The sequence below is a fragment of the Rhinoderma darwinii genome, chromosome 13 (genome assembly GCF_050947455.1).
Source record: "Rhinoderma darwinii isolate aRhiDar2 chromosome 13, aRhiDar2.hap1, whole genome shotgun sequence".
NCBI classification, from domain to species: domain Eukaryota; kingdom Metazoa; phylum Chordata; class Amphibia; order Anura; family Rhinodermatidae; genus Rhinoderma; species Rhinoderma darwinii.
The window spans coordinates 43,000,433-43,023,840 of NC_134699.1; the positions used below are offsets into that span (position 1 = coordinate 43,000,433).

At 39.8% G+C, this 23,408-nt stretch overlaps 1 protein-coding gene across 3 annotated transcripts in view; it reads right to left on the reverse strand.

The window, feature by feature from the left end:
* Window positions 1-23,408, reverse strand: part of CDH22 (cadherin 22) — a 349,787-nt gene that overhangs the window by 13,448 nt on the left and 312,931 nt on the right. For all 3 annotated transcript variants that reach the window (XM_075846720.1, XM_075846719.1, XM_075846721.1), the window contains exons 3-6: window positions 22,558-22,852; window positions 22,361-22,480; window positions 17,199-17,366; window positions 14,810-14,997 (exon numbers count right to left, since the gene is read on the reverse strand). In XM_075846720.1, coding sequence (XP_075702835.1) covers window positions 14,810-14,997; window positions 17,199-17,366; window positions 22,361-22,480; window positions 22,558-22,852 — 771 coding nt within the window. The remainder of the gene's footprint in view (window positions 1-14,809; window positions 14,998-17,198; window positions 17,367-22,360; window positions 22,481-22,557; window positions 22,853-23,408) is intronic.

Consider the following 23,408-nt stretch of genomic DNA (forward strand, 5'->3'; position numbering starts at 1 on the left):
TATGATAAAACTACATTACTATAATAATAGCGCTAGGTTTAAACTTAACGGAAATTTGCGAGTTTACTCCACGTGTTTATTTTAACAATCCAGTTTTCAGGCCTCATGCACCCTAGTGGTGTGCACAGCCGTGATTTGCGGCTCAAACGGCCGCGGAGTGTCACCCCGGTCGTGTGCATGGGCCCATTGAAATTAATGGGGTTGCAATTCACCCGCAAAATACGTTCGTGTGCATGGGGCATTAGTGTTGCTAAATGCATTCTGGTTGCTCAGTTGGCAGCGTTCGGCAGACACAAGAATATCTAGATTGGGCAGACCCTTTTTAGATAGTGCCACAGTGCGCTACTAGCGCTGTGCCTGGGACTCCATTTCTGCTCCTGACATCGCTGTCCATATATAGACAGTGATGTCAGGGGCTTCTCCAGCCGGAGTCCCAGAGCAGAGTCGCTTCTAGCTCTGCTCACTGTCCATATATGGACAGTGATGTCAGGGGCTTCCTAAGAGCAGGAGTCCCGGAGCAGAGCGCTAGTATAAGCTCTGCTCTGGGACATGATGAAGGAGCACACTCCTCCTTCAGCCTGCTCTCTCCTCTCCCGAGGGAGCTACGGTGCCCCGTGGGTCGCAGATGACAGCATCGGGGGCCGCGTGTTTGAGACCCCTGCTCTAGTGTGTACACTGAACATCCCTAAATTGTTCTGTAGATATCTGAATCACATATGCTAAACAAAGCAAATTAGCTCAATCTAAAACAAGGCTGCAGATTTGGAGCCACTTTAAGGCTTGGTTCCCACTTAGCATATACGCTGCAGAATTTCTGCAATGGAATTCTGTGTGGAAATTCCGCAGCATATTCAGTAGCAGCAAAGTGAATGAGATGAGGCAAATCTCAGCCACACGTTGCGATAAAACACACGCAGAAAAGTTGTGTGGTAAGCGTTCTGTGGTGTGACTTTCAATTCCGCAGCACATCAATTTATGCTGTGGTTTCTGTGCAGGGATGTTGCTTGTTTCGCCCACAGACTTCAATGGGGAGCAGACATTTCACAACAGATTTGTTTTGTTGCATTTTGGAAATCCACAGGTGCACATATAATTTGCCATAATCAATGTTTAACACTAAATCCGCAGGTAATACCGCTGCTGAAAAAGCAGTGTTTTTCCGCAGCAATATGTGCAGCAAAACTAGTGTAGATTTCTGCGGTTTTCTTTATAGATTCCACTGAAGATTTCCTTTTGCAGAAATTTCACAGCATATCCTGTGTGTGGGAACAAACCCCACAGTAAAAACCACGCATCGTATCTGACCTGGAACCCGCAGGACTTTCCGTCCGAAAAATGTCCACTCCACATTGTGCAGTTAAGCACACATACTTATCCCCTTCCCTCCTCTGACGTCCCTGGATGAAATTTCAGACCATGTGATGCTGCAGCCTGGGATTGGCTGCAGCGGTCACATAAGATACAATGTCATCCCAGGAGGCCAGATTTCACGGAGAATGAGGGCGTTCTGGGTAAGTATGTTTGTTTGTTTTTTTTCCGGCGTTGCGATTTTTGCAGCGTAAACACTGCAAATACACGCAAAAGTCGCAACCCATGGCTTTCTGTTGCGGGTTTTGCATCCCCATTGAATTCAATGGGGAAAATCCACAGCAGAAATTCAACGAAAACGCAGCATAAATTGACATGCTGCGGAATGAAATTCCGCACCGCAGGTCAAGTTTTTAACATTTACGCTGCATTTTTTTCCCGCAGCGTGGGCATAAGATTTACTAAATCTCACCCACCTTGCTGCTACTGTAAGTGCTGCGGAATTTCCACACAGAATTCCGTTGCAGAAATTCCACAGTGTTTACGCTATGTGGGAACCTGGCCTAAGGTTGGAATCATATGCAGAATTTGCTCAAGTTTTCGTGGGGTTTTTGACAACGTTTTTTTTTTGCCTGTGTTTTTCTACAAAAAACCGCTACAGCCAGACGTTACTTTAAAGGCTATGTAAACCTTTGAGGACATTTTTTTTTCTTTTTTATAAAACAACATATTAGAGAATTTTAGACAACTTTTTAATTGTTCTTTTATATAAAAAAAAATGTTTTGCTCTTTGAGACGGGGCTTGTATGCAACCCGAATCAGGTTAGAGCGCAAGACACAGCTTCTGTGTATTTTGCATACACAGAAGCTGTTTCTCAAAAAATATATATATTTTTTTTAATAAACAACCAATTCAAAAAATTGTCCAAAATCCTCTAATACGTTGTTTTATTAAAGAAAAAAAAAATGTATCAAAGGTTTACATAGCCTTTACAGTCTAAGGTAAAACATGACAAAGCCTATTTAGAGTCAGTTCACAGGTTGCGTAAATACTGCGTTTTTTCCGCAACGGAATTAGTTGCGGAAAATCCTCAGCAAATACAGTAGCAGCAAAGTGGATGAGATAAAACAAATCTCATCCACAGACTGCGTAAATACAGAGCGGAAAAAATGCTCCAAAATTTATCTAAGGTGTGTCAATTGTATTTGCGTAAACGCTGCTTATTTGCTGCGGGTTTTCCCCATTGAATTCAATGGGGAGGTAAATCCCGCGACAAATAGCAGTTGTTGCATTTTTTGCGGCGGGTACGCAGCGATTCCGCCCAAAAAAACGCAACTCAGAAAAAAAAATCTCATACTTACCCAGGAGTCTGCATTTGTCCCTCCAGCACAGGCTGCAGCGTTGGTCACATGGGATGAAACATCATACCAGGAGGTCGTCCTGGAGGACGTCAGAGGGCCGGCCTACTGGGATGACGCTTCATCCAATGTGACCGCCGCTACAGCGGTCTCCTAGGATGATACATTATCTCAGGAAGCCGGCTAAGTGCTGCAGTTTTCCACAGCGGACATTCCGAGCGAAAAACTGCACCACAGTTTGGTGCGCTTTTTCGCCCGGAATTCCCTGCGGCACACAGGGTGGATACGCGGCAGGGTTTAACGCAGTGTATCCGCCCCGTGTGAACTCAGACCTACACAGAGTTTTTGTTTGTGGCTTTTTTGTAGCAAATTTTGGATAAGTGTAATTTTTTTTAAAAGGCAACATGTTAGGAGTGTGGCTTTTTCTTCTGCCATTTTTCCCACAGACTTCTGTATAGGACTTTAAAAGCACCAGAAAGAACACATGTTCATAATGTTACAAAATAAAAAACGGCACCAAAAAATGCCATAAAAAAATGCTTGTGCTTTTTCATGCAGTTTAAAATGCCAGAAAAATACCCTCTGTGTGGGAGGATATATAAACAGATTTTGGATAACAGGCAGGGCTGTAATAAAATATCACATTTCCAGTATTATATTATGTAATTGCTATTTACGCAGCAATTTTTTGGTGTAACTTTCCTGGGATCCCTATACAGTCCACTCCCCATGACAGAGGCAAATCATGCACTGACCCCTTAAGTGACTCAGGGAAGACCAACAAAAACTCTTTAGGTTACAGCCGACTACAAATGATTGTAGTCTTATTGTTTGATAATATAGGTATATAATATAGGTATATCATGATTTATCATGAACTAAGATATAGACAATTCGATTTTCCAGCAGATGGCGCTAATGTGACAAGTTTTTCATCCACTTACTAACCTGTCTTTGTTTTCATACAGTTTTTGTACAATTGAGAATTTGGGAAAAGTGTGTCATATGTTTTTTTCTTTTCCCAGGGACAAAAAAAAAGCTGCCAAAAAAATAGTGTGAATGAAACTGACTAGACAAATCTTAACAGCTGTCCACTATGCATGAATAATTTACCGGCGGGGGCCGAATATAGTCACCTAGAGAATAGGTATAAGGAAGTGAGGCCAGGGGCAACCGTAAGGATAGGTTTACTTAAATCTTGCATTCAGCGAAAAAGTAACTCTGACTAAAGACATCAAAATCTGATATTTAAAGGGCACCAGTCATAAGATTTCTTTCTATATTTTATATCTATAGGCATTATGCATTGTATATGTAAACACTGCTAAGCAAGGAAATTTGTGTTCGTACTGAATTCTGTTCTTCCAAAAGAGAATAGAATTGGTTGAGCACAGTATATTGCCTAGGAAGCAGATTTTATAGCAGAGATGCTCTGTGGATCTATTGTGGTTAGGGCTACACGTCAAAAAATGTTTGCGATTTGTCTTTGCTGTTGCATGACTTAATTAGGGTGCGATTTGGTTCAGAGTTGCATTCGATTTAGGCATTGCGATATCCAAAAGACACCCAAGAAAAGAAAAAGATAGGATTTCGCAAATAACACGCAGATGAAAATGACTTACATAAATGTCTATGCAGGTGATGTCGCCTGCAACTTGCGATCTGGGACCAAAAATTCAGTAGGTGCAGATTTTTTGCTACTGTCGTCTCGTAACGCGACCACATTCACAATCATTACTTGCGATGTCACATTGCGACATTATCATCTCCATGTTGCGCGACCTTGTAGACCTAACATAAAGGGGACTAGGAAGCCCTGCCCTGAATGTAAGTTGAGTAGTGATTACAGATTTGAATTGGATGCCCGGGATCAAGCCTATCATGTTCCTGCAATAGAAGCAGCTGCCTGTCCCAGAGAAAGCAATATACTCAGAACATATTATTCACGCCATTGGTCACATCAATATCTGTGACAGTCCCCTTTAAAGAGCTATTATATGAGGCCTATAGATTATTATTACAGATACAGCATTGCTTGTGTTCTCCCACAATGCACTGCAGTACTCCCTTATCTGACAGTGACTTATAGCTTTGTTCATCCTGAGCCTCTTGGTTCATGATAATAATGCTTTAATAACAATAATAATAATAATTATTGATTATAATGCTTTTATAATAAAACTGCCAGCACTTTTGTAACACTAAGGCTACATTCACACATGTCCGATTTACATATTGCAAATCCAAGACGCATAGTGGCAAACATTTGAATTTTTTTTCCAGGGACACTTAGAGTGTGGCGTCGTTGGTGGGTGTGTCTTATGGGGGCATGGTTTATCTGGTGGGTGTGGTTAGTGGGGTGTGGCCATCCAGAATTTCTGCACTAGTTATGTTGACAACCAGGGGTGGGATCCGGCCGGTTCGCCCCGGTTCTCCTGAACTGGTTGTTAAAACGACAGCCGGTTCGCAGAACCTGGGTGAAGCGGGAAACCGGAACCGGTCCCCTGCACTCAATTGTAATTGCGTCCTTAGAACACAAATACAATTGAGTTGACTAGCGCTGCCCTGGCAAGGCATATGATGCCTCGCCATTCGGCTCTTTAGTGATGATTCAGTCGTCGCAATCACGTCATTCCACTGGAGGACTGGCGCGGCAACGGGGCAGGTAAGAATATGTTTGTTTTTTTCCTTTTACTGTGGGCAGTGTTGGGGGCCTAAACTATAGGGGACAATAACTACAGGGGAGGACTATATAGGGGGCACTAACTACAGGGGAGGAGTATATATAGGGCATTAACTACAGGGGAGGAGTGTATATGGGGCACTAACTACAGGGGGACTATATAGGGGCACTAACTACAGGAGAGGACTATATAGGGGGCACTAACTACAGGGGAGGACTATATAGGAAGCACTAACTACAGAAGAGGATTATATAGGGGGCACTAACTACAGGGGAGGACTATATAGGTGGCACTACCTACAGGGGAGGACTATATAGGGGGCACTAAATACAGGGGAGGACTATATAGGGGGCACTAAATACAGGGGAGGACTATATAGGGGGCACTAAATACAGGGGAGGACTATATAGGGGCCCCTAACTACAGAGAACGTCTCACGGGGCACTATCTACAGGGAACGCCACAGGGGGCACTATCTACAGGGGACGCCACACAGGGCACTATCTATAGGGAACAATAATAATAATAATGCCACAAGGGGCTCTATCTACAGGGAACGCACTATCTACAGGGGGCTCTATGAGAGGCACTATCTACACGGGGCTCTATGGGGAAACTATCTACAAAGGACACTATGGGGAGCACTATCTACACGGGGCTCTATGAGAGGCCCTATAGGGGGTTTTACAGTGGTCAACTATCATGCAGACCAGCATTCATAGAATGCTCGTTGACAATAATTGCCCTGCATTAAAAGGTTAGGGATCAGCAGATGAACGAGCAAACGCTCGATCATCTGCTGATCGTATAGTTTGTAAAAAAGTTAAATAATATCGTTGTCAGCAGCACATGTCCCTTTGTAAACAGGGAGACGTGCTGCCGACATGATAATAATGTATGGGGATGAGCGAGTAACGACCGCTCGTCCCCATCCATAGCTCCGTGTGACAGGAGCAAACGAGCGCCGATCAACGATGTATCGTTCTTTTTTGTGAAACACCAACTCTCAGCATATTCTTACCATCAGTCTGGCTATACTGTGAGCTCTAGATTTATGCCGCACAAACTAATATGGCAGGCGTTAAACAGAATTTGCAAATGGTCTCTGTATTGAGCTGCATTGGTGCTTGTGCTGTATTTATGTACTGAGCTTAGTTCTGGTGCTGTATGTGTGTACTGAGCGTGGTTCTGGAATTATATACATCATAACAACCAAGCTCAATACATATATACAGCACCAAAGAGAAGCTCACAACATATATACAACTCCAGAACCAAGATCAGTACATGTATACAACACCAGAACAAATCTCATACATATATACAGCATCAGAACCAAGCTCATACATATATAAAAACACCAGAACAAAGCTCAGTAGATACATACAGAATCACAACCAAGCTCAGTACATATATACAGCATTAGAACCAAGCTCAGTACATAAATACAGCACCAGAACAAAGCTCAGTACGTATATACAACACCAGAACAAAGCTCACTACATAAATACAGCACCAGAATAAACCTCAGGTGTAAGACATGTGGTGTACCCCAGGGTTCAGTGCTGGGACCACTATTATTCAACTTATTTATTAATGATATAGAGGATGCGATTATTAGCACTATTTCTATTTTTGCAGATGACACCAAGCCATGTAGTATTGTTCAGTCTATGGAAGATGTTTGTAAATTGCAAGCTGATTTGAACACACTGAGTGTTTGGGCATCCACAAATTTAATGTAGATAAATGTAAAGTTATGCATCTGGGTACCAACAATCTGCATGCATCATATGTCCTAGGGGGAGCTATACTATGGGAGTCACTTGTCCAGAAGGATCTGGGTGTACTTATAGATCATAAACTAAATAACAACAGGCAATGTCAATCAGCTGCTTCAAAGGCCAGCAAGATATTGTTGTATACTAAAAGAGGCATGGACTCGCGGGACAGAGATGGAATATTACCACTTTACAAAGCACTAGTGAGGCATCATCTAGAATATGCAGTTCAGTTCTGGGCTCCAGTTCATAGAAAGGATGCCCGGGAGTTGGGAAAAATAGAAAGAAGAGCAACGAAGCTAATAAGGCGCATGGAGAATCTAAGTTATGAGGAAAGATTAAAAGAATTAAACCTATTTAGCCTTGAAAAGAGACGACTAAGGGGGGACATGATTAATTTATATTAATATATAAATGGCACATACAAAAAATATGGTGAAATCCTGTTCCATGTAAAACCCCCTAAAAAAAACAAGGGGGCACTGGAGAAAAAAAAGTTCAATCAACAGAGACGACAAGCCTTCTTTACTGTGAGAACTGTGAATCTATGGAATAGTCACCGCAGGAGCCGTCACAGCAGGGACAGTAGATGGCTTTAAAAAAGGCTTAGATAATTTCCTAGAATGAAAAAATATTAGCTCTTATGGTAAGTAATTTTTCCCTTTACTTTTCCCATCCCTTGGTTGAACTTGAGGGATATGTGTCTTTTTTCAACCGTACTAACTATGCAACTATGTAACTATACTCCTGGAGTGCTGGGATCCTCTGCCGAAGCGTTGCTGATGCCCTGGCTGGGAATTCCTCTCATAGAGAGAGCCATGACTTCACTGTCCATATAACGGCAGTGACGTCAGTGGGACCTTCTGTAGCGGAATCCCCGACCAGGGAGTCGGCAACGCTTTGGCTGGGGATTTCGCTCCAGGAGGAGTGAATGGCAGAGCAGGAAGCGTATAGATTCCTGCTCTGCCATAGTATTAAATTGTATCTGCATCCTGAGGGCGCAGATACAATTGATTGTTGCAGTTACCGGGACAAGTCCCGGGACAGTAATTTGCCGGGACTGTCTGAGTAAATGCGGGACGGTCAGGGAAAATTCGGGACAGTTGGCAAGTATGAACACTTATTCCTGCATGATCAGTGTATGTGAAAATCTGGGTGACAAGCCCCAGTGGGTACTGTAATGGCTGCCATTGGGGGTTAGTAACTCAGCCTTAGTTGAATAGATTAAAAGATTTAAAAAAATAGAACAGCTCTGAAACATATTTTTTCAGGTGACCATTTGACTTTAGAGAGTAATAATTTTGAATTTAGACCATGTCAATGCATTTAAAAAAAATTATATAAAAAAATATGGTTTTGTTTTGAAATCCGCTTGGCACATAAAAGCATATATTCAGTAAATTGTCCTTCTCTTAACAGTGGCAGAGACACAGCCTGGATCTAGGGCTCTGCCATTGTTTAGAATACTCACATCATTATGTCTCTCACTGTGGGTAGGAGTAGTCAATAACGTAAAGAAAGAAAAAACAGAGGTGTTCAATAATACAAAGAAGAAAAAAGTCACTTCACAAAAAAAGACTAAACTTAAGAGCTCAGGTGGTTTACCCCTCCCCCAGTACAATGGATTTCAATATCTTTGTGCTGTATTGAATTGCTATCATGATGGATCCCCGTGATTGCCATCAGATGTTCCGTCAATATTCTCACAGATGTGGGTAGTACTACATCTGATTTTTCACAGGCGTTGTCACGGACTAATTAATCCAGAGTCTTTATGTAAACTGTCTAATGTGTGCTTTCCACAGGTCACTTTATTTATCCCATTTATCCATTGCAGCATTTTGCCTAGAAAAAAACATCAGAAAGTACAGCTTTGATGTAGCTGTTCATTAATTATATATTTTCTTAGGATAGCTGAATAACTAACAGTATGGCCTCCAGTAAAGCTCCCACAGGAAATGTCACCAGGCTTTCCCAAGTTCCCGAACACCAAATCTGCCCAGGTATGTAAGGGTAATGTTTAATGCATAGGTGATTTATCATCTGCCCAAGGAGTAAAATAAAAAAGAAGAAAAGTGTTATGAAAACTTGATATTCTGTGTGTGTTCCAGCTTCCTCTTTGCAGATCATCAAATCTCCTGTTTCCCTTTATACAATGATAGAGCTAAATTGTAAAATTATGGCTGCTTGCGTCTGCCACTAGGGGGAGCTAACAGCAAACTGCAGGTACAGAATTTTTAATGACACCTTCAAGAGAACAAGCTGGGAGCAGTTCAGTGCCGGGTCCCCTATCACCACCATAGACACCTTCGTGGAATAGTCAGCATTTATTGTAGGTACGCCAATGGATATGAGTAGCAAAAATAGATGAACACTCAGCATTGGACTGGGATAACTTGGTTCCATTTCCGACTATGCATGTGCAAGTGCCTGTCTACTCCTAATCTGTACTGGTTTTCATTGCCTAGATCAGTGCTTCTGGCTGTGAGGTGGGTATCAGTGGTGAGACATCTCCCGTTGTCTGTGTAGCACTCCTAGTGAGGCAGTTTTGACAGAAGTGATTATAGGATGCTTAGTTCTTTCTATGGTTGCACAAATCTCTGGTTCAGCAACATAACCAACTTTTTTTTTACTTATTTTGATATTCTACAAGGGTAACGAGACCAATTATAAAATAAATTACAGTCAATTAAATAAAATTTGCCATTGATTATGGCCAATGGTGAGGAACAGGCTTTACCATATTCTGGCTGGCGAGGTCCCAGAAGAAATATATTGAGAAGCCGTGGTATAGATCATTTAGAAAATGTAAAACAAAAAAAGTTATAGAAAAGTAAAAGGAAGACATACACAAAATCCCGCACTATTAAAAATTAAGCTATTTTGTGTTAAAATCTTTGTACAAAGGTCAGACTTCTTTAATTTTTATCCCTTCCATTGAAGAAGATGTTCAGATGACTCTCAGATTGTGAATGCCTCAGGTATTTATTGCAATATTTAGTAACATTGTGACAGTAGAATATATAATATGACAATAGAACTAGGTGAAAGTACCAGAAGTCAAACAGATATTCTAAGCAAAAAAGAGGTTTCTCAGTGTCAAATCTTGGCGAGACTGAACGTTTCTAAGGGGTTACATTATACGCTTTGGTTTTGATATTTGTGGACAAGGGTTAATACTACAGCAGGATAATGACTCGAAATACATGTCTAGGGTCACTACTTGAAGATTAAAGATGAGTAAGGACTGGTAAAAGTTATGGACTTCCATCCACAGTCACCTGACCTTAGCCCTATCGAATACTCAAAGAGTGAGAAAGCCAAGCATTCAGTATCATCACAAGATAGTCCCCGGAACATTGTGAAATAATGCTAGGAGTCCATGCGAGCTGGAGTTTGTATCATCATTAAAACAAGAGGGCAACATACCAACAACTAATTTATTTATGTAAATATTTAGAAGGTGCTACTTTTCCCTCAAATGGCTCTGCTGATAATATTATTTGTCATGAGAAATTTGGAGTAAATTAAAAAAGAATGCAGAATATAATCATTTTACTAGATGAAAGATAAATGATAGATACGTGATAGATGAAAAGTAGAGATAGATAGATAGATAGATAGATAGATAGATAGATAGATAGATAGATAGATAGATAGATAGATAGATAGATAGATAGATGAAAAGTAGAGATAGATAGATAGATAGATAGATAGATAGATAGATAGATAGATAGATAGATAGATAGATAGATAGATAGATAGATAGATAGATGATAGATAGATGAAAAGTAGAGATAGATAGATAGATAGATAGATAGATAGATAGATAGATAGATAGATAGATAGATAGATAGATGAAAAGTAGAGATAGATAGATAGATAGATAGATAGATAGATAGATAGATAGATAGATAGATAGATAGATAGATAGATAGATGAAAAGTAGATATAGATAGATAGATAGATAGATAGATAGATAGATAGATAGATAGATAGATAGATAGATAGATAGATAGATAGATAGATAGATAGATAGATGATAGATAGATAGATAGATAGATAGATAGATAGATAGATAGATAGATAGATAGATAGATAGATAGATAGATAGATGATAGATAGATAGATAGATAGATAGATAGATAGATAGATAGAACATGCATAGTAGAGATAGATAGATAGATAGATAGATAGATAGATAGATAGATAGATAGATAGATAGATAGATAGATAGATAGATAGATATTCAGATTCGGCTTTTATATAAGTACGTATATGAGAGTATTACAATGCCTTGCTATAAATATTTCAAAGGTGACTTTTTTTGCTGAAATTGTTATGCAGACAATGTTATTTGTAATGAGAATATTTGGAGTAAATTAGGAAAGAATGCAAACTAGAAGCATTTTCATAGATAGACGGACGGATAGATATTCGGAGATTTTCTGCATTCACTTTTCTATAACTACACATTTGAGGCTATTACAATGCCCTTGGATCTAAAATGTGAGCTGGGTATATTTATGTTTAATGCTTCTTTTCTACAGATACTCCCAGAGCGCTCTCATTTTGCAAGTGATTCTCTATCCCAGACAAGTATGGGAGAAGCACAGGAGTCAGACTCCCCTTCCACATTAAAAATAGTTTTCAACATTTTTTCACAGCGATTGCCCAGTAATTTATAGCTCTGCCCCCGTCTGCACATTTGCTTCGTTCCGCTTGCCCAGTCTGCTGTGTATAATATTTACTATACTATTTATTATTCTTTAATTAGGTGTATATATCATCCACAAATAAAATAGGAACATTTTAAATGCTATCCTATCTGGTGGGTATTGGGGTGAAGCTATAACCATGTGGAGCTGTTGGGTGCAATATGTATACATGAATAATGAAAACTAAATTTGAGGGGGCCCCAAACTACAGGCATACCTTTTAACATCCCAAACGTCAACATAAGAATTTTTTGTGGATATTTTTAAAAAACAAGTTCCTTTTTGGGCTAGAATGGTATTTGGGCTCTCTGATGTCCAACATCCCACCATAGAGCACTTCCCTTCTGGTAATAAATTCATCATTGGTCACTAATTTCTTTGGTGGATCTAAACCCACCAGTAATTGTGAGCCAGAGGGATCACAGTGTATTTCATAAAGCCTAGAAAAGTAGTGGCCCCAATGCTCAAAGGTCCCATGTGGTATGTACAGACAAGCATTTTTTTTTCAAATCAATTTCTGGTTTAATAGCCCACACTCATTTTTTATTTTATTAAGAAAGATTTTTATTATTTAAAATGAGTGTCAAACACATATTTAACATTTCCATAATAATTAAAGAAGAGATTATTAAAAAGAACTATCAATTACCATTTGGTACAATCCAACATTTTACATCATATATACATATGGCGAAGGCCCAGCCAAGGCACACCAGACTAAGTCCATAAGCAAGGTCAATACTCTCTAATAGCCCACTTATATATATATATTTTCAAGGATATTGTTTAAATTATATGCATTCATTGTTCCAGAGTTTGTTTTATCACGCTGACATCATATCATCAGCCATTAACTCTGGTATCAATCCTTTTTTACACTCCCCTGTCTGATTACACTTTTTAATTCCCTGGGTTAGCAAGCCTCACCGTGCATGGTCGTCCCCCCCCCACAATATATCAGCATGGGGTGGTCCCAGCACTTGAGGGCACGTCTGGGGCGTCGCTAGCACCTGGCGCCCGGGGCCAATCCCCGGATCTTTGGCCAGGGGCCTCGGATTCCCGGGCGACTGCCAAATTCAGTGGTGTAGCTAGAGGGGTCACAGTGGACGCAATTGTGACCGGGAAGCAGTCTATAAAAGTTTACTTTAGTAACTGGGGCCTATGTTACAAAATACACGGGCCCCTGTTACTATCGTGATAACACTATGCTTACCCACCTTCCCGAGCGCAGCGGAAGTCCTGACGTCTGGATGGTGTCGGGACATCCGCTGCACGCGGAGCCGTAGAGGAGGGTAACTGTAACATTACTGTTACCCTGCTGGGGTCCTATATCTAAGCCTGCCTTGTGGTAGGCTTAGATACAGGGTCTAACAGACAGTATCACACATGGACCCTGTATCTAAGCCTACCACATGGTAGGCTTAATATATGGCCCATGTGCGATCCTGTCTGAAGGGCCCTGTAACTAAGCTTACCACAAGGCAGGCTTAGATATAGGACCCCAGCAGACAGTAATTTTATACAGTATAAGATTACTATCTGCTGAGGCCTTGTATCTAAGCCTACCTTGTAGTAGGCTTAGATACATAGTCTAACAGACAGTATCACACATGGGCCCTGTATCTAAGCCTACCACCTGTGTTACTAATGGTTTCTTTTGTGTTTGTGCTTTTTTTACAGGTTCGGGTGTTGGACTACGTCGAATTTGAGGACTACTTCGATGACAGCGTTTTTTTATTTTCAATGGTTAATGAGGGATGTGTGGGAGTTTTTTATTTCAATAAAATATTTCTTCTATGTCTTTGTATTTTCTTTTAAACGTCATTACTACCGCCTTAGTAATGGACACTGGCTGATTGACAGCGTCCATTACTAAAGCGGGGCGTAGTGTTAGACGGTGCAGAGGGTAACACTAATCCCCCATTATTACCCCGGAACCCTCACTCGAAAAACACAAAAACCTTACTTACCTGGGGACCGTAGTACAGAGATGCTTAACATTCTTCTGGTCTGCTTGGTGTGGTATCATGAACCAATGGTTTACTTTTATAAAGACACACTCCCTCTGTTGGATCATGTAATATCCACTTGGTGGGAGCAGACACCTCACAGATCTCCTAACAAGCAGAACGCTATTTAGTGACACATGCCCTTTGGTATAGAAGATTGAGCTTCTCAGGACTCCTTGGAGGCTTTACAGAGTGTTATGATCCAAAGCAAGCAGACCTGGAGAACTCACATAACCTCTACATTGCAGGACCACCGATAGTAATTTAATTTCACAGTAATTTCAGGTCTTTTTATAGGAAGTAATCATTGGAAATAAAGGAGAAATATACAATATCCAGGCAGCTAAAGTAGAAACTGAAGCCTGTAAAGTAGACATTTTTATAATATCATTTGGAAACTGGGAACTGCTAGTATTAGGGATAGAAAAGGCAGTAAAAAAACATTGATTAAATATGCCCTAATACCAGGGCTGTCACCACAGATACCCTACGTACCAAGCATTAGAGAAAATGTACTGTCATTTAGTGTTCCCCCAACCGGTAGGTTTGGAGCCATATGTGGCTCTTGGACACTCTGCATGTGGCTCCCCAGCTGTTGCACCTACATTTTTATATCCTACTATCAAATAGACTATATTCCATTTCTTTTATGGATAAAATTAAATGTTATTAACACCAAGTAAAAACTTACATTTTTGTGCAACTCTGAACTACACATTTTAGTGGCAAAGTTACCCAACACAAATATTACTTATATCAGTTATGCCTACATGATCACCCTGCAAAGGGGTAAAGATCATAAACCATTCGGTGTGACAAATTTGCAATAATTGGGCGCATCTGATGTGGGTAGATACTTTTTCACAGTAGATATATAATGAAGACCGGTAACATATTTGATGATCAGTGATATCAGACAGTACTGTATCTCATGTCTCAAAAGTCAATACCTGTAGAATGCTGAGGATAGCCTCCTGAGTCACTGTATCTGTTGTAACACTGAAGAATGCTGCCGCCTCTTGCTGCTGGATCTGGTAGAACATGTCTGTGTTTTCTCCCATATCTGCATCCTCTGCTTTTACACGACCAATGAGTGAGCCTGGAGGAGCAGTCTCGATTACACTAAACCGATAAAGCTCTAGAAAGTAGGCAATATTATAAGTTTTAGGAATCATATTTTAAATCTTAAGAACTACTAAAATCCTTTCCTAAAGAGAAAGGCCCCCCACCTTAAATTTAGTATTTAAAAAATATCTGATTAATATGGTATTGATAGGAAGAGGTAAGTGTGGTTTAAGCACTGCGATCCTTCTTGTCCCTTTCTACCTCAGCTAAGTGTTTTTAACCTGGACTAGGGTATCTGCGGCAACTGTTCTGTCTCAGATACCCAAACCGTCCGCCTATAGCTGAAGTGGCAATATGCTGAAGTTAAGATGGCAAACATTCAAGCAAAATCATTCTCCATCTCAGTCTGCAATATTAATCTGATTATTGTAGGAAAAAATTTGTAAGTTGAGTTTTGCAAGTCGGAATGTCTTAGTTGCAATTATAAGAGCAGGCCCAGTTATGTTTCAAATAACAGTTATTTTACTAGACCAGTAGTCTCCCGCAAACAGCCACAAGGGGGTGTTAACAACAACCACGAGGGGGAGCTGAGAGGCGCGGTTTTCAACGTTTCACAAATGCAAATGATAGCAATGTAGGCAATGGTGGCTCACCAATTTTACTTGCCGACAGAGCTTATAACTCCTGCATCATGCTGGACAATGTCCTATTTGTCTCCAGGCCCTTTCTAACTCTGGCCTTTAGCAATTTCTGTCGCAGGAAGGCTCCCTGGCAACTCCACCCATCATACACCAGTGTCTCTTGATGGGAGAATCCCTGGCAATTCCACTTGCCGAATCACTCTTACTGTTTGCTGGGAGGCTCCCTAGCAACTCAACCCACCATCAATAACCCACTTTAGCTTGAGGATGTCTCCTTATCTCATGATTATCAGCACTAACAGGACTACTGCTTTCTGGGCCATAGACCGTGCACTAAATACCGATAGGTTGGATCAGTTAAGCAGTGCGCCCCTTTGTGCTCCTCACACAGTTTGTTGGCGCAGCAAAATACACTAGAAAATTGTGTCTGGGACGTTTTTCCAGGCCTTTCAAAATACAAAGTGAGATACCATTACCTGTTAATAAAGGCACATCACCATAAAGTAAAGCATTTACAAGCATATACACTTACAAATCGAATAAAGCAATAACACAATATTTTTTCATACAGCTGTATGCCTAGTAATGTATCTGCTTTTCTTTCAGAGGTCTCCGATGCTGGAAAGGACCTGCCCAGACTATGATAAATAGGTTTTCCCATGGTCTCAAGACCCAAATCTGTTTTCTAAAGCACTTAAGGCATTCTTTTGAAAAACTCTTCTAATAACTGATTCTTTAAATCATGTTTTTATTATGGACATTTGTAAAAAAAAATATTCGATATTGGTGTTTTGTTTTATTTTTTTAAATACTAGCAGCTTAAAAAAAATAATCTTGATATATTCCAGTTTTCACACTAGCCACAAGCGCAGTCACAATAGGCTGGGGCTTCCTGTTTTCTGTAGCTCATTTGTCAGTTTTGCTGTAGAGATTGGGACAGATTAAGCAGAGTCATCTCATTATCATTATAAGGTGGGTGATTTAATGTCAGTTCTGTTGTACTGCTGGAGACCAAGATAAGGGAGGATAGTAACACTATACACTATATACACAAATAAGGTTATGTATGCATTTACCCTGTCACTCCCTGGTCTTTGAGAGAGGGTCCTGTATCCATGACTTCCTTGAGATTGCAATAATTATGACATTTCTCTACTTGACTCCTATTCATTTCAGCAGCTTTAAAGATGTTGCACTGTCTATACAGAAAATACACTATCTATGCAGACAGTGTAGGAAGGAAGTGTGTGCTTTCAATATGGCCGACTAAAGGAAGTTTTTAAAATTAACGATAAATATCTACACCATTTAAAACAAAAATCAAGATATCAGTGATATCAATATCAGTAATGCGTTAATATTATTGAATGTGATGCAGTGAAATATTTGACTAGACTTTACCAGATATTCTAATGCTGATTAAATTTATTGTTCACTGGTGATACTTCTCCTTACCTTAATGGTGCTATTACTATGAAGTAAATATAGTCTACTGTCACAAATTAAAGAGCAATATAAAAAAGCAACACCCTCTACTTGGTAAAATGCAACTTAACCCCAAAGAAACATATAGTCTGTCACATGGATATTTCTCGTTTCTCCAAACTATAGCTGATTTATCTCCTTTACTTACTCTGGGGGAACCTTGGTGGGTTGTCATTGACATCAGTAATCACGATGGTGACAGTTGTTGACCCAGAGAGTCCTCCCAGCTGCCCAGCCATATCTGTTGCCTGTATCACTAGGTCATACCGGTCCTGAGACTCCCGGTCAAGGTCTGATACCGCTGTACGAATAACACCTTGAAATATATAAAAAAATATATATTAAAAATAAAAAATCTGCTTCTTCAACGATTTGTTACTTTTTGTATATTTCATGAACTTAGACTGTAATCAGAAAAGAACTAATAAGGGTGGGATAAGAGTATCCTTGGCATCTATATGTGGAATGCTTGCAGGTAAATACGTTTCTACATAAATAAAGGGCTCTCTGGTACTAACAAAAAAGAAAAACAGATGAAGTGCTCATATTTAGCAATATACTCTTTTTGCGATTTGGTCCCTAAAAATGAGATCTCAGTTACAGTGATTACTTTATCTTATGCGTTGGCTTACATGGAGTTTGTTCACAGACAGGGGGGAATGAAGGATTGCAGGTGCAGAGGGTCCAGATCTTATGGACGTAATACAGGTGTTAAAATGCAGCCACATTACCGCTGGCAGATATCGATCGGCCATGGATATAACTTCAGCACAGTTTCCATGCCCATGGACACACTACATATACATATACAAGGATACTTCTAGCCACAGTATTTCAACCTCAGGACCTGCTTAGGGAGTATATAGCAAAATGTGAGCATATAAAGTGCACATAGTGTATTTATTAGTTCATTGTAAGTTTCCTGTTCATTTCATTTAATGCACAAGATTTAAAATAATGGGGAAAAAAAACCTCAGAGGCAATCATGGAAGAAATACGTCTTTAGCATTAGAACATGCCATACTGTTGCTTTTTAAGCAAACACATTTTCAGCTCTGCAAAAGCTTCCGTAGCATTTAACAGCTAATGATTAAAAACAGCAATTGGAGCACTCGGAGTATTTTTCATACTCTGACAGTTCATTTCAGTTCAGCTGAAAAACAGCAGCCGAGAGTGAATAAAGCTCTTGGGGTGACAAGGCTAGCTGAAATAACACCGTATCCTATGGAGAAGCTTTTTACATGTGCATTTGGAAATGTAAAATCCGTGGCAATGTATCTGTTGCCCTCTGAATACTATATAGCTTCGTTGTTAAAAATGCTGCACTTAAACCGCTCTCTTACAAAGCACCTGTGTATCAATTCTTTTACAAGAAACGCAAGAATCTAAAGTGAATGTCCATTATCAAATACCAAAATTCTGTGCCGACTGGAAAAATAGCAACCGAATGCAACTAGTCAAGCTGAGTTGTCTATTGAGAAAGAATCTGATATCCTGCCGATACCATTATACTTGTGATGTTGCGTTAACTGCATAATTTTCCATAATATGTAAATTAATTTCTGAATGTGTAACCTCTCAGACCTTGGCACAATTTTTAACACTATTATATTTATCTTCAGGTTATCTTAGTTTGTGTGTTTCCAATTGAAAACTGTGGTCACCTATAGCGCTTAGCACCAGATTCCAATATTTTGGACTACTTAGAGAAAACTTTTGCGGCCTTTGGTATCTAAAACTATGCTGTTCTCCATGTACTTCTAACTTGTGATAGATAGAGGTTTTCAAATCCCTATCCACACCTAAAAATGTATTCAATATACGCAGTGGTAAAAGTCTGCTACAGGTGGATTTACCATAATTGTATATGTGTATAGAGTTCCACAAAGTGACACGAGCTTTAGTAAACATTGTGAGTATTTGGAGGATCTCTACAACTGCCACAAGCATGGATTTTATGTAATGTAGAGTTCACAGACTAATATAGATAACCAGATGGTTCATGATTACTCCACCTTTTTCTCTTTTTAGATGGCAAGGGTGTTTCTACCCGGAGAAGTCAGGCAAAAGTACCCATGAGATCTTCTATCATGGGACCCCAAGTAAATCAGCCCTTGAAGGGTCAGGATTCTTATCAGTTCTTTGAATGTGCTCTGCCCAATCTACTATAAATACATGGAAAATGTAGAGAATGAACTGAGTAATATAGAATCCCATCTCTCTGTACATACTTAATAAACCTATTGAACAAAAGGCCCAAGTGTCTAATGTCATAGTTAGCATAGTCCTTTGCACGGTCCTTTGCTAATAGCAATCTAAACATCACTTTCACACGGCTCCACAGGGTACCATAGTATGTACACTATCGTTCAAAAGTTTGGGGTCACCCAGACAATTTTGTGTTTTTCATGAAAACTCACACTTATATTTATCAAATGAGTTGCAAAATGACTAGAAAAAATAGTCAAGACATTGACAAGGTTAGAAATAATGATTTTTATTTGAAATAATAATTTTCTCCTTCAAACTTTTCTTTCGTCAAAGAATGCTCCATTTGCAGCAATTACAGCATTGCAGACCTTTGGCATTCTAGCTGTTAATTTGCTGAGGTAATCGGGAGAAATTTCACCCCATGCTTTCAGAAGCCCCTCCCACAAGTTGGATTGGCTTGATGGGCACTTCTTGCGTACTATACGGTCAAGCTGCTCCCACAACAGCTCTATGGGGTTGAGATCTGGTGACTGTGCTGGCCACTCCATTACAGATAGAATACCAGCTGCCTGCTTCTTCCCTAAATAGTTCTTGCATAATTTGGAGGTGTGCTTTGGGTCATTGTCCTGTTGTAGGATGAAATTGGCTCCAATCAAGCGCTGTCCACAGGGTATGGCATGGCGTTGCAAAATGGAGTGATAGCCTTCCTTATTCAAAATCCCTTTTACCTTGTACAAATCTCCCACTTTACCAGCACCAAAGCAACCCCAGACCATCACATTACCTCCACCATGCTTGACAGATGGCGTCAGGCACTCTTCCAGCATCTTTTCAGTTGTTCTGCATCTCACAAATGTTCTTCTGTGTGATCCAAACACCTCAAACTTCGATTCGTCTGTCCATAACACTTTTTTCCAATCTTCCTCTGTCCAATGTCTGTGTGCTTTTGCCCATATTAATCTTTTCCTTTCATTAGCCAGTCTCAGATATGGCTTTTTCTTTGCCACTCTGCCCTGAAGGCCAGCATCCCGGAGTCGCCTCTTCACTGTAGACGTTGACACTGGCGTTTTGCGGGTACTATTTAATGAAGCTGCCAGTTGAGGACCTGTGAGGCGTCTATTTCTCAAACTAGAGACTCTAATGTACTTGTCTTGTTGCTCAGTTGTGTAGCGGGCCTCCCACTTCTCTTTCTACTCTGTTAGAGCCTGTGTGTGCTGTCCTCTGAAGGGAGTAGTACACACCGTTGTAGGAAATCTTCAGTTTCTTGGCAATTTCTCGCATGGAATAGCCTTCATTTCTAATAACAAGAATAGACTGTCGAGTTTCACATGAAAGCTCTCTTTTTCTAGCCATTTTAAGAGTTTAATCGAACTCACAAATGTAATGCTCCAGATTCTCAACTAGCTCAAAGGAAGGTCAGTTTTATAGCTCCTCTAAACAGCAAAACTGTTTAGAGCGGTGCTAACATAATTGCACAAGGGTTTTCAAGCGTTTTCTAATCATCCATTAGCCTTCTAACACAGTTAGCAAACACAATGTACCATTAGAACACTGGAGTGATGGTTGCTGGAAATGGGCCTCTATACACCTATGTAGATATTGCATTAAAAACCAGACGTTTGCAGCTAGAATAGTCATTTAGCACATTAACAATGTATAGAGTGTATTTCTGATTAATTTAATGTTATCTTCATTGAAAAAAACTGTGCTTTTCTTTCAAAAATAAGGAAATTTCTAAGTGACCCTAAACGTTTGAACGGTAGTGTATATAAGGTGTTGATGATGACAGCATTGCCGGTTTGCACTTCTTAACTTAGCAAGCAGCACATACAGCAATATCAACTCTCATCTTGGAATATACATACATTATATGGCAGCACTCTCCAAAGACTAGTCAGATTTATTGAACACATGTAAGGCTACTACTTGTGTCATCAAAAATGCTTATCTTAGTGCCTGAAGTTTCTAATTAAGGGCTAAGTGATTGGCAGAATGTAGTATTGAGCTGTGATGTCATTTTATACTGCTGATGTGGGCCTTTTCTATGGTCCCTTACAAACATACATGACAGCTTTCTACTGTAGATTGATAGGCGTCAATAGTTAGTGTACATGATGTGGTAATGAGTAAGCTGTAGTAAAAAGGCTTTAAGACTTGAGTGCTTGACTGGTCTGTTACTACAAGTATTGTTTAAATTCATTATTCACCATAATTTATGGTCACAAAATTTAATTAACATGAATTTTGTTGAAATGGGAGCAAACTCCTTCACGTATTGAGAATTTAATCTAGAAAAGAAAAATACTGAATGCTTAGCAACTTCATCACAACGGCAAATCTTGAATAATAGTTATAGCTAAAAATATATAATCATGACGCTCCTAGAGAAAAAATTGCAAAGAGAGGGTGCAAAATGTCCTGGGCATATGGTTTGGAGATTGAGGCTCAGATAAGTAACAGGAGTAAATGGTGCTTTTTCAAAGAGGTTAGATGAGAGGTAAAAAAAATATATAGAAGGAGTGAGAAGAATATGCATAGCTCCTATCCATGGTGGAGTGAAAAGATGAAAATTGAGATCCCTCAGTAGTTGATATCTTATAATGGCAACTGAAAAGATAATGACAAATAGCAAGCTTTCGAGACTACTTAGGTCTCTTCATTAGGCATGGTTTAATGGAAAGACCCTGGTAGTCTCGAAAGCTTGTTATTTGCCATTATCTTTTCAGTTAGCTATTAAAAGATGTCAACTTCGGAGGACTCTCAATTTTTTATCTTTTCTATCTACTGGCTAACATGGTACAAAATTATATATAGTTTGTAACAACATGGTGGAGTGGCAGACTTTTATGATAATGCTTTATACCAGTTTATACAGTAGGTGTGAGATATTTGAAGGAAATAGTAAAGTTTGTCCTAAAGGCTCATAAAAGTGAAACTTATGGTGGCTTGACTAAGACGATATAGTGGTGTTTCCTCTTATATTGAAGAGACTTTTGTGGCTCCTTCTGTGTGTTTATTAGGGGAAGCATAATAGGGAGAAAATCCAAACATTTTGTTGCCAATACCTTAGTCAAGGTGGCCTCCATGAAAAGTTCTTACCTGTCTTGCTGTCCACAGTAAAGTGCTTCTCCCCCTCCAAGACACTGTATACCACTCTTGCACTACTTCCATAAGCAGGGTCATCTGCATCAAATGCTGATACTGCCATAACAGATGTTCCTATAAGACGGACAAAAACAGGATTCACAACTCCACTCACCATTTTTGGTTTAGCTTGACCAGCCATTGTAACTTACCAACCGGAGACAGCTCAGGGACACTTCCAATGTATGGGGCCTGCAGAAACCGTGGTTCACTATCATTAATGTCCTGCACTTTAATGATGAATTCAGATTCTGGCTCAAGCAGTCTATCGGTGTGTCTGTCTCTGGCCTGGGCACGGAGGGTGTAGAACGTCTTGTGCTCCCGATCTAAGCGCTCAGTGGCATGTATGTCTCCTGTCAGTTCATCGATGATAAAGATGGAGCCAGCTCCCTCTCCAGAAATAGTGTATTTAATGGAACCGTCTCCTTCGTCTGAGTCTGAATGAATCTGTGGAGACAAAATTGGATGTTAAATATGAATCAGAAGAAAAAAAATATAGGGCAATGTTTATTATATTGCACATAGTGGAATATTGAATCTAACCTGGGCAAAAGCGGAACTTTTAGTTTTTAACTGAACAAACATTTTAAGTAGAACAAAATGGTTCAGTTCCCTAGGAGACCGAATAATGTCATGACTGTGACCTGTAAAAGGGGCCACTGCCATGATGATGTGAGAGCAGGTGCATGGAGACATCAGTGAGAAAATATGTAAGGTGAGGGGCAGGGGAGGAAGCACGGTTCTAGCAGAACTGTGTAGAGGTATTTGTAACGAAAATACAATAAAAATGAACTTTCTCGAGAACAGATCTCAAGGAGGAAGGTGAAAATGTATACAATGGCAGAATCTAAATATTTACTTATAGGAGTTGTCTTTGCTGTCTTCTAGATTAACAATGCATGATATGTTAAAGAGGCTCTGTCACCAGATTATAAGTGCCCTATCTTCTACATAATGTGATTGGCGCTGTAATGTAGATAACAATAGTGGTTTTTATTTAGAA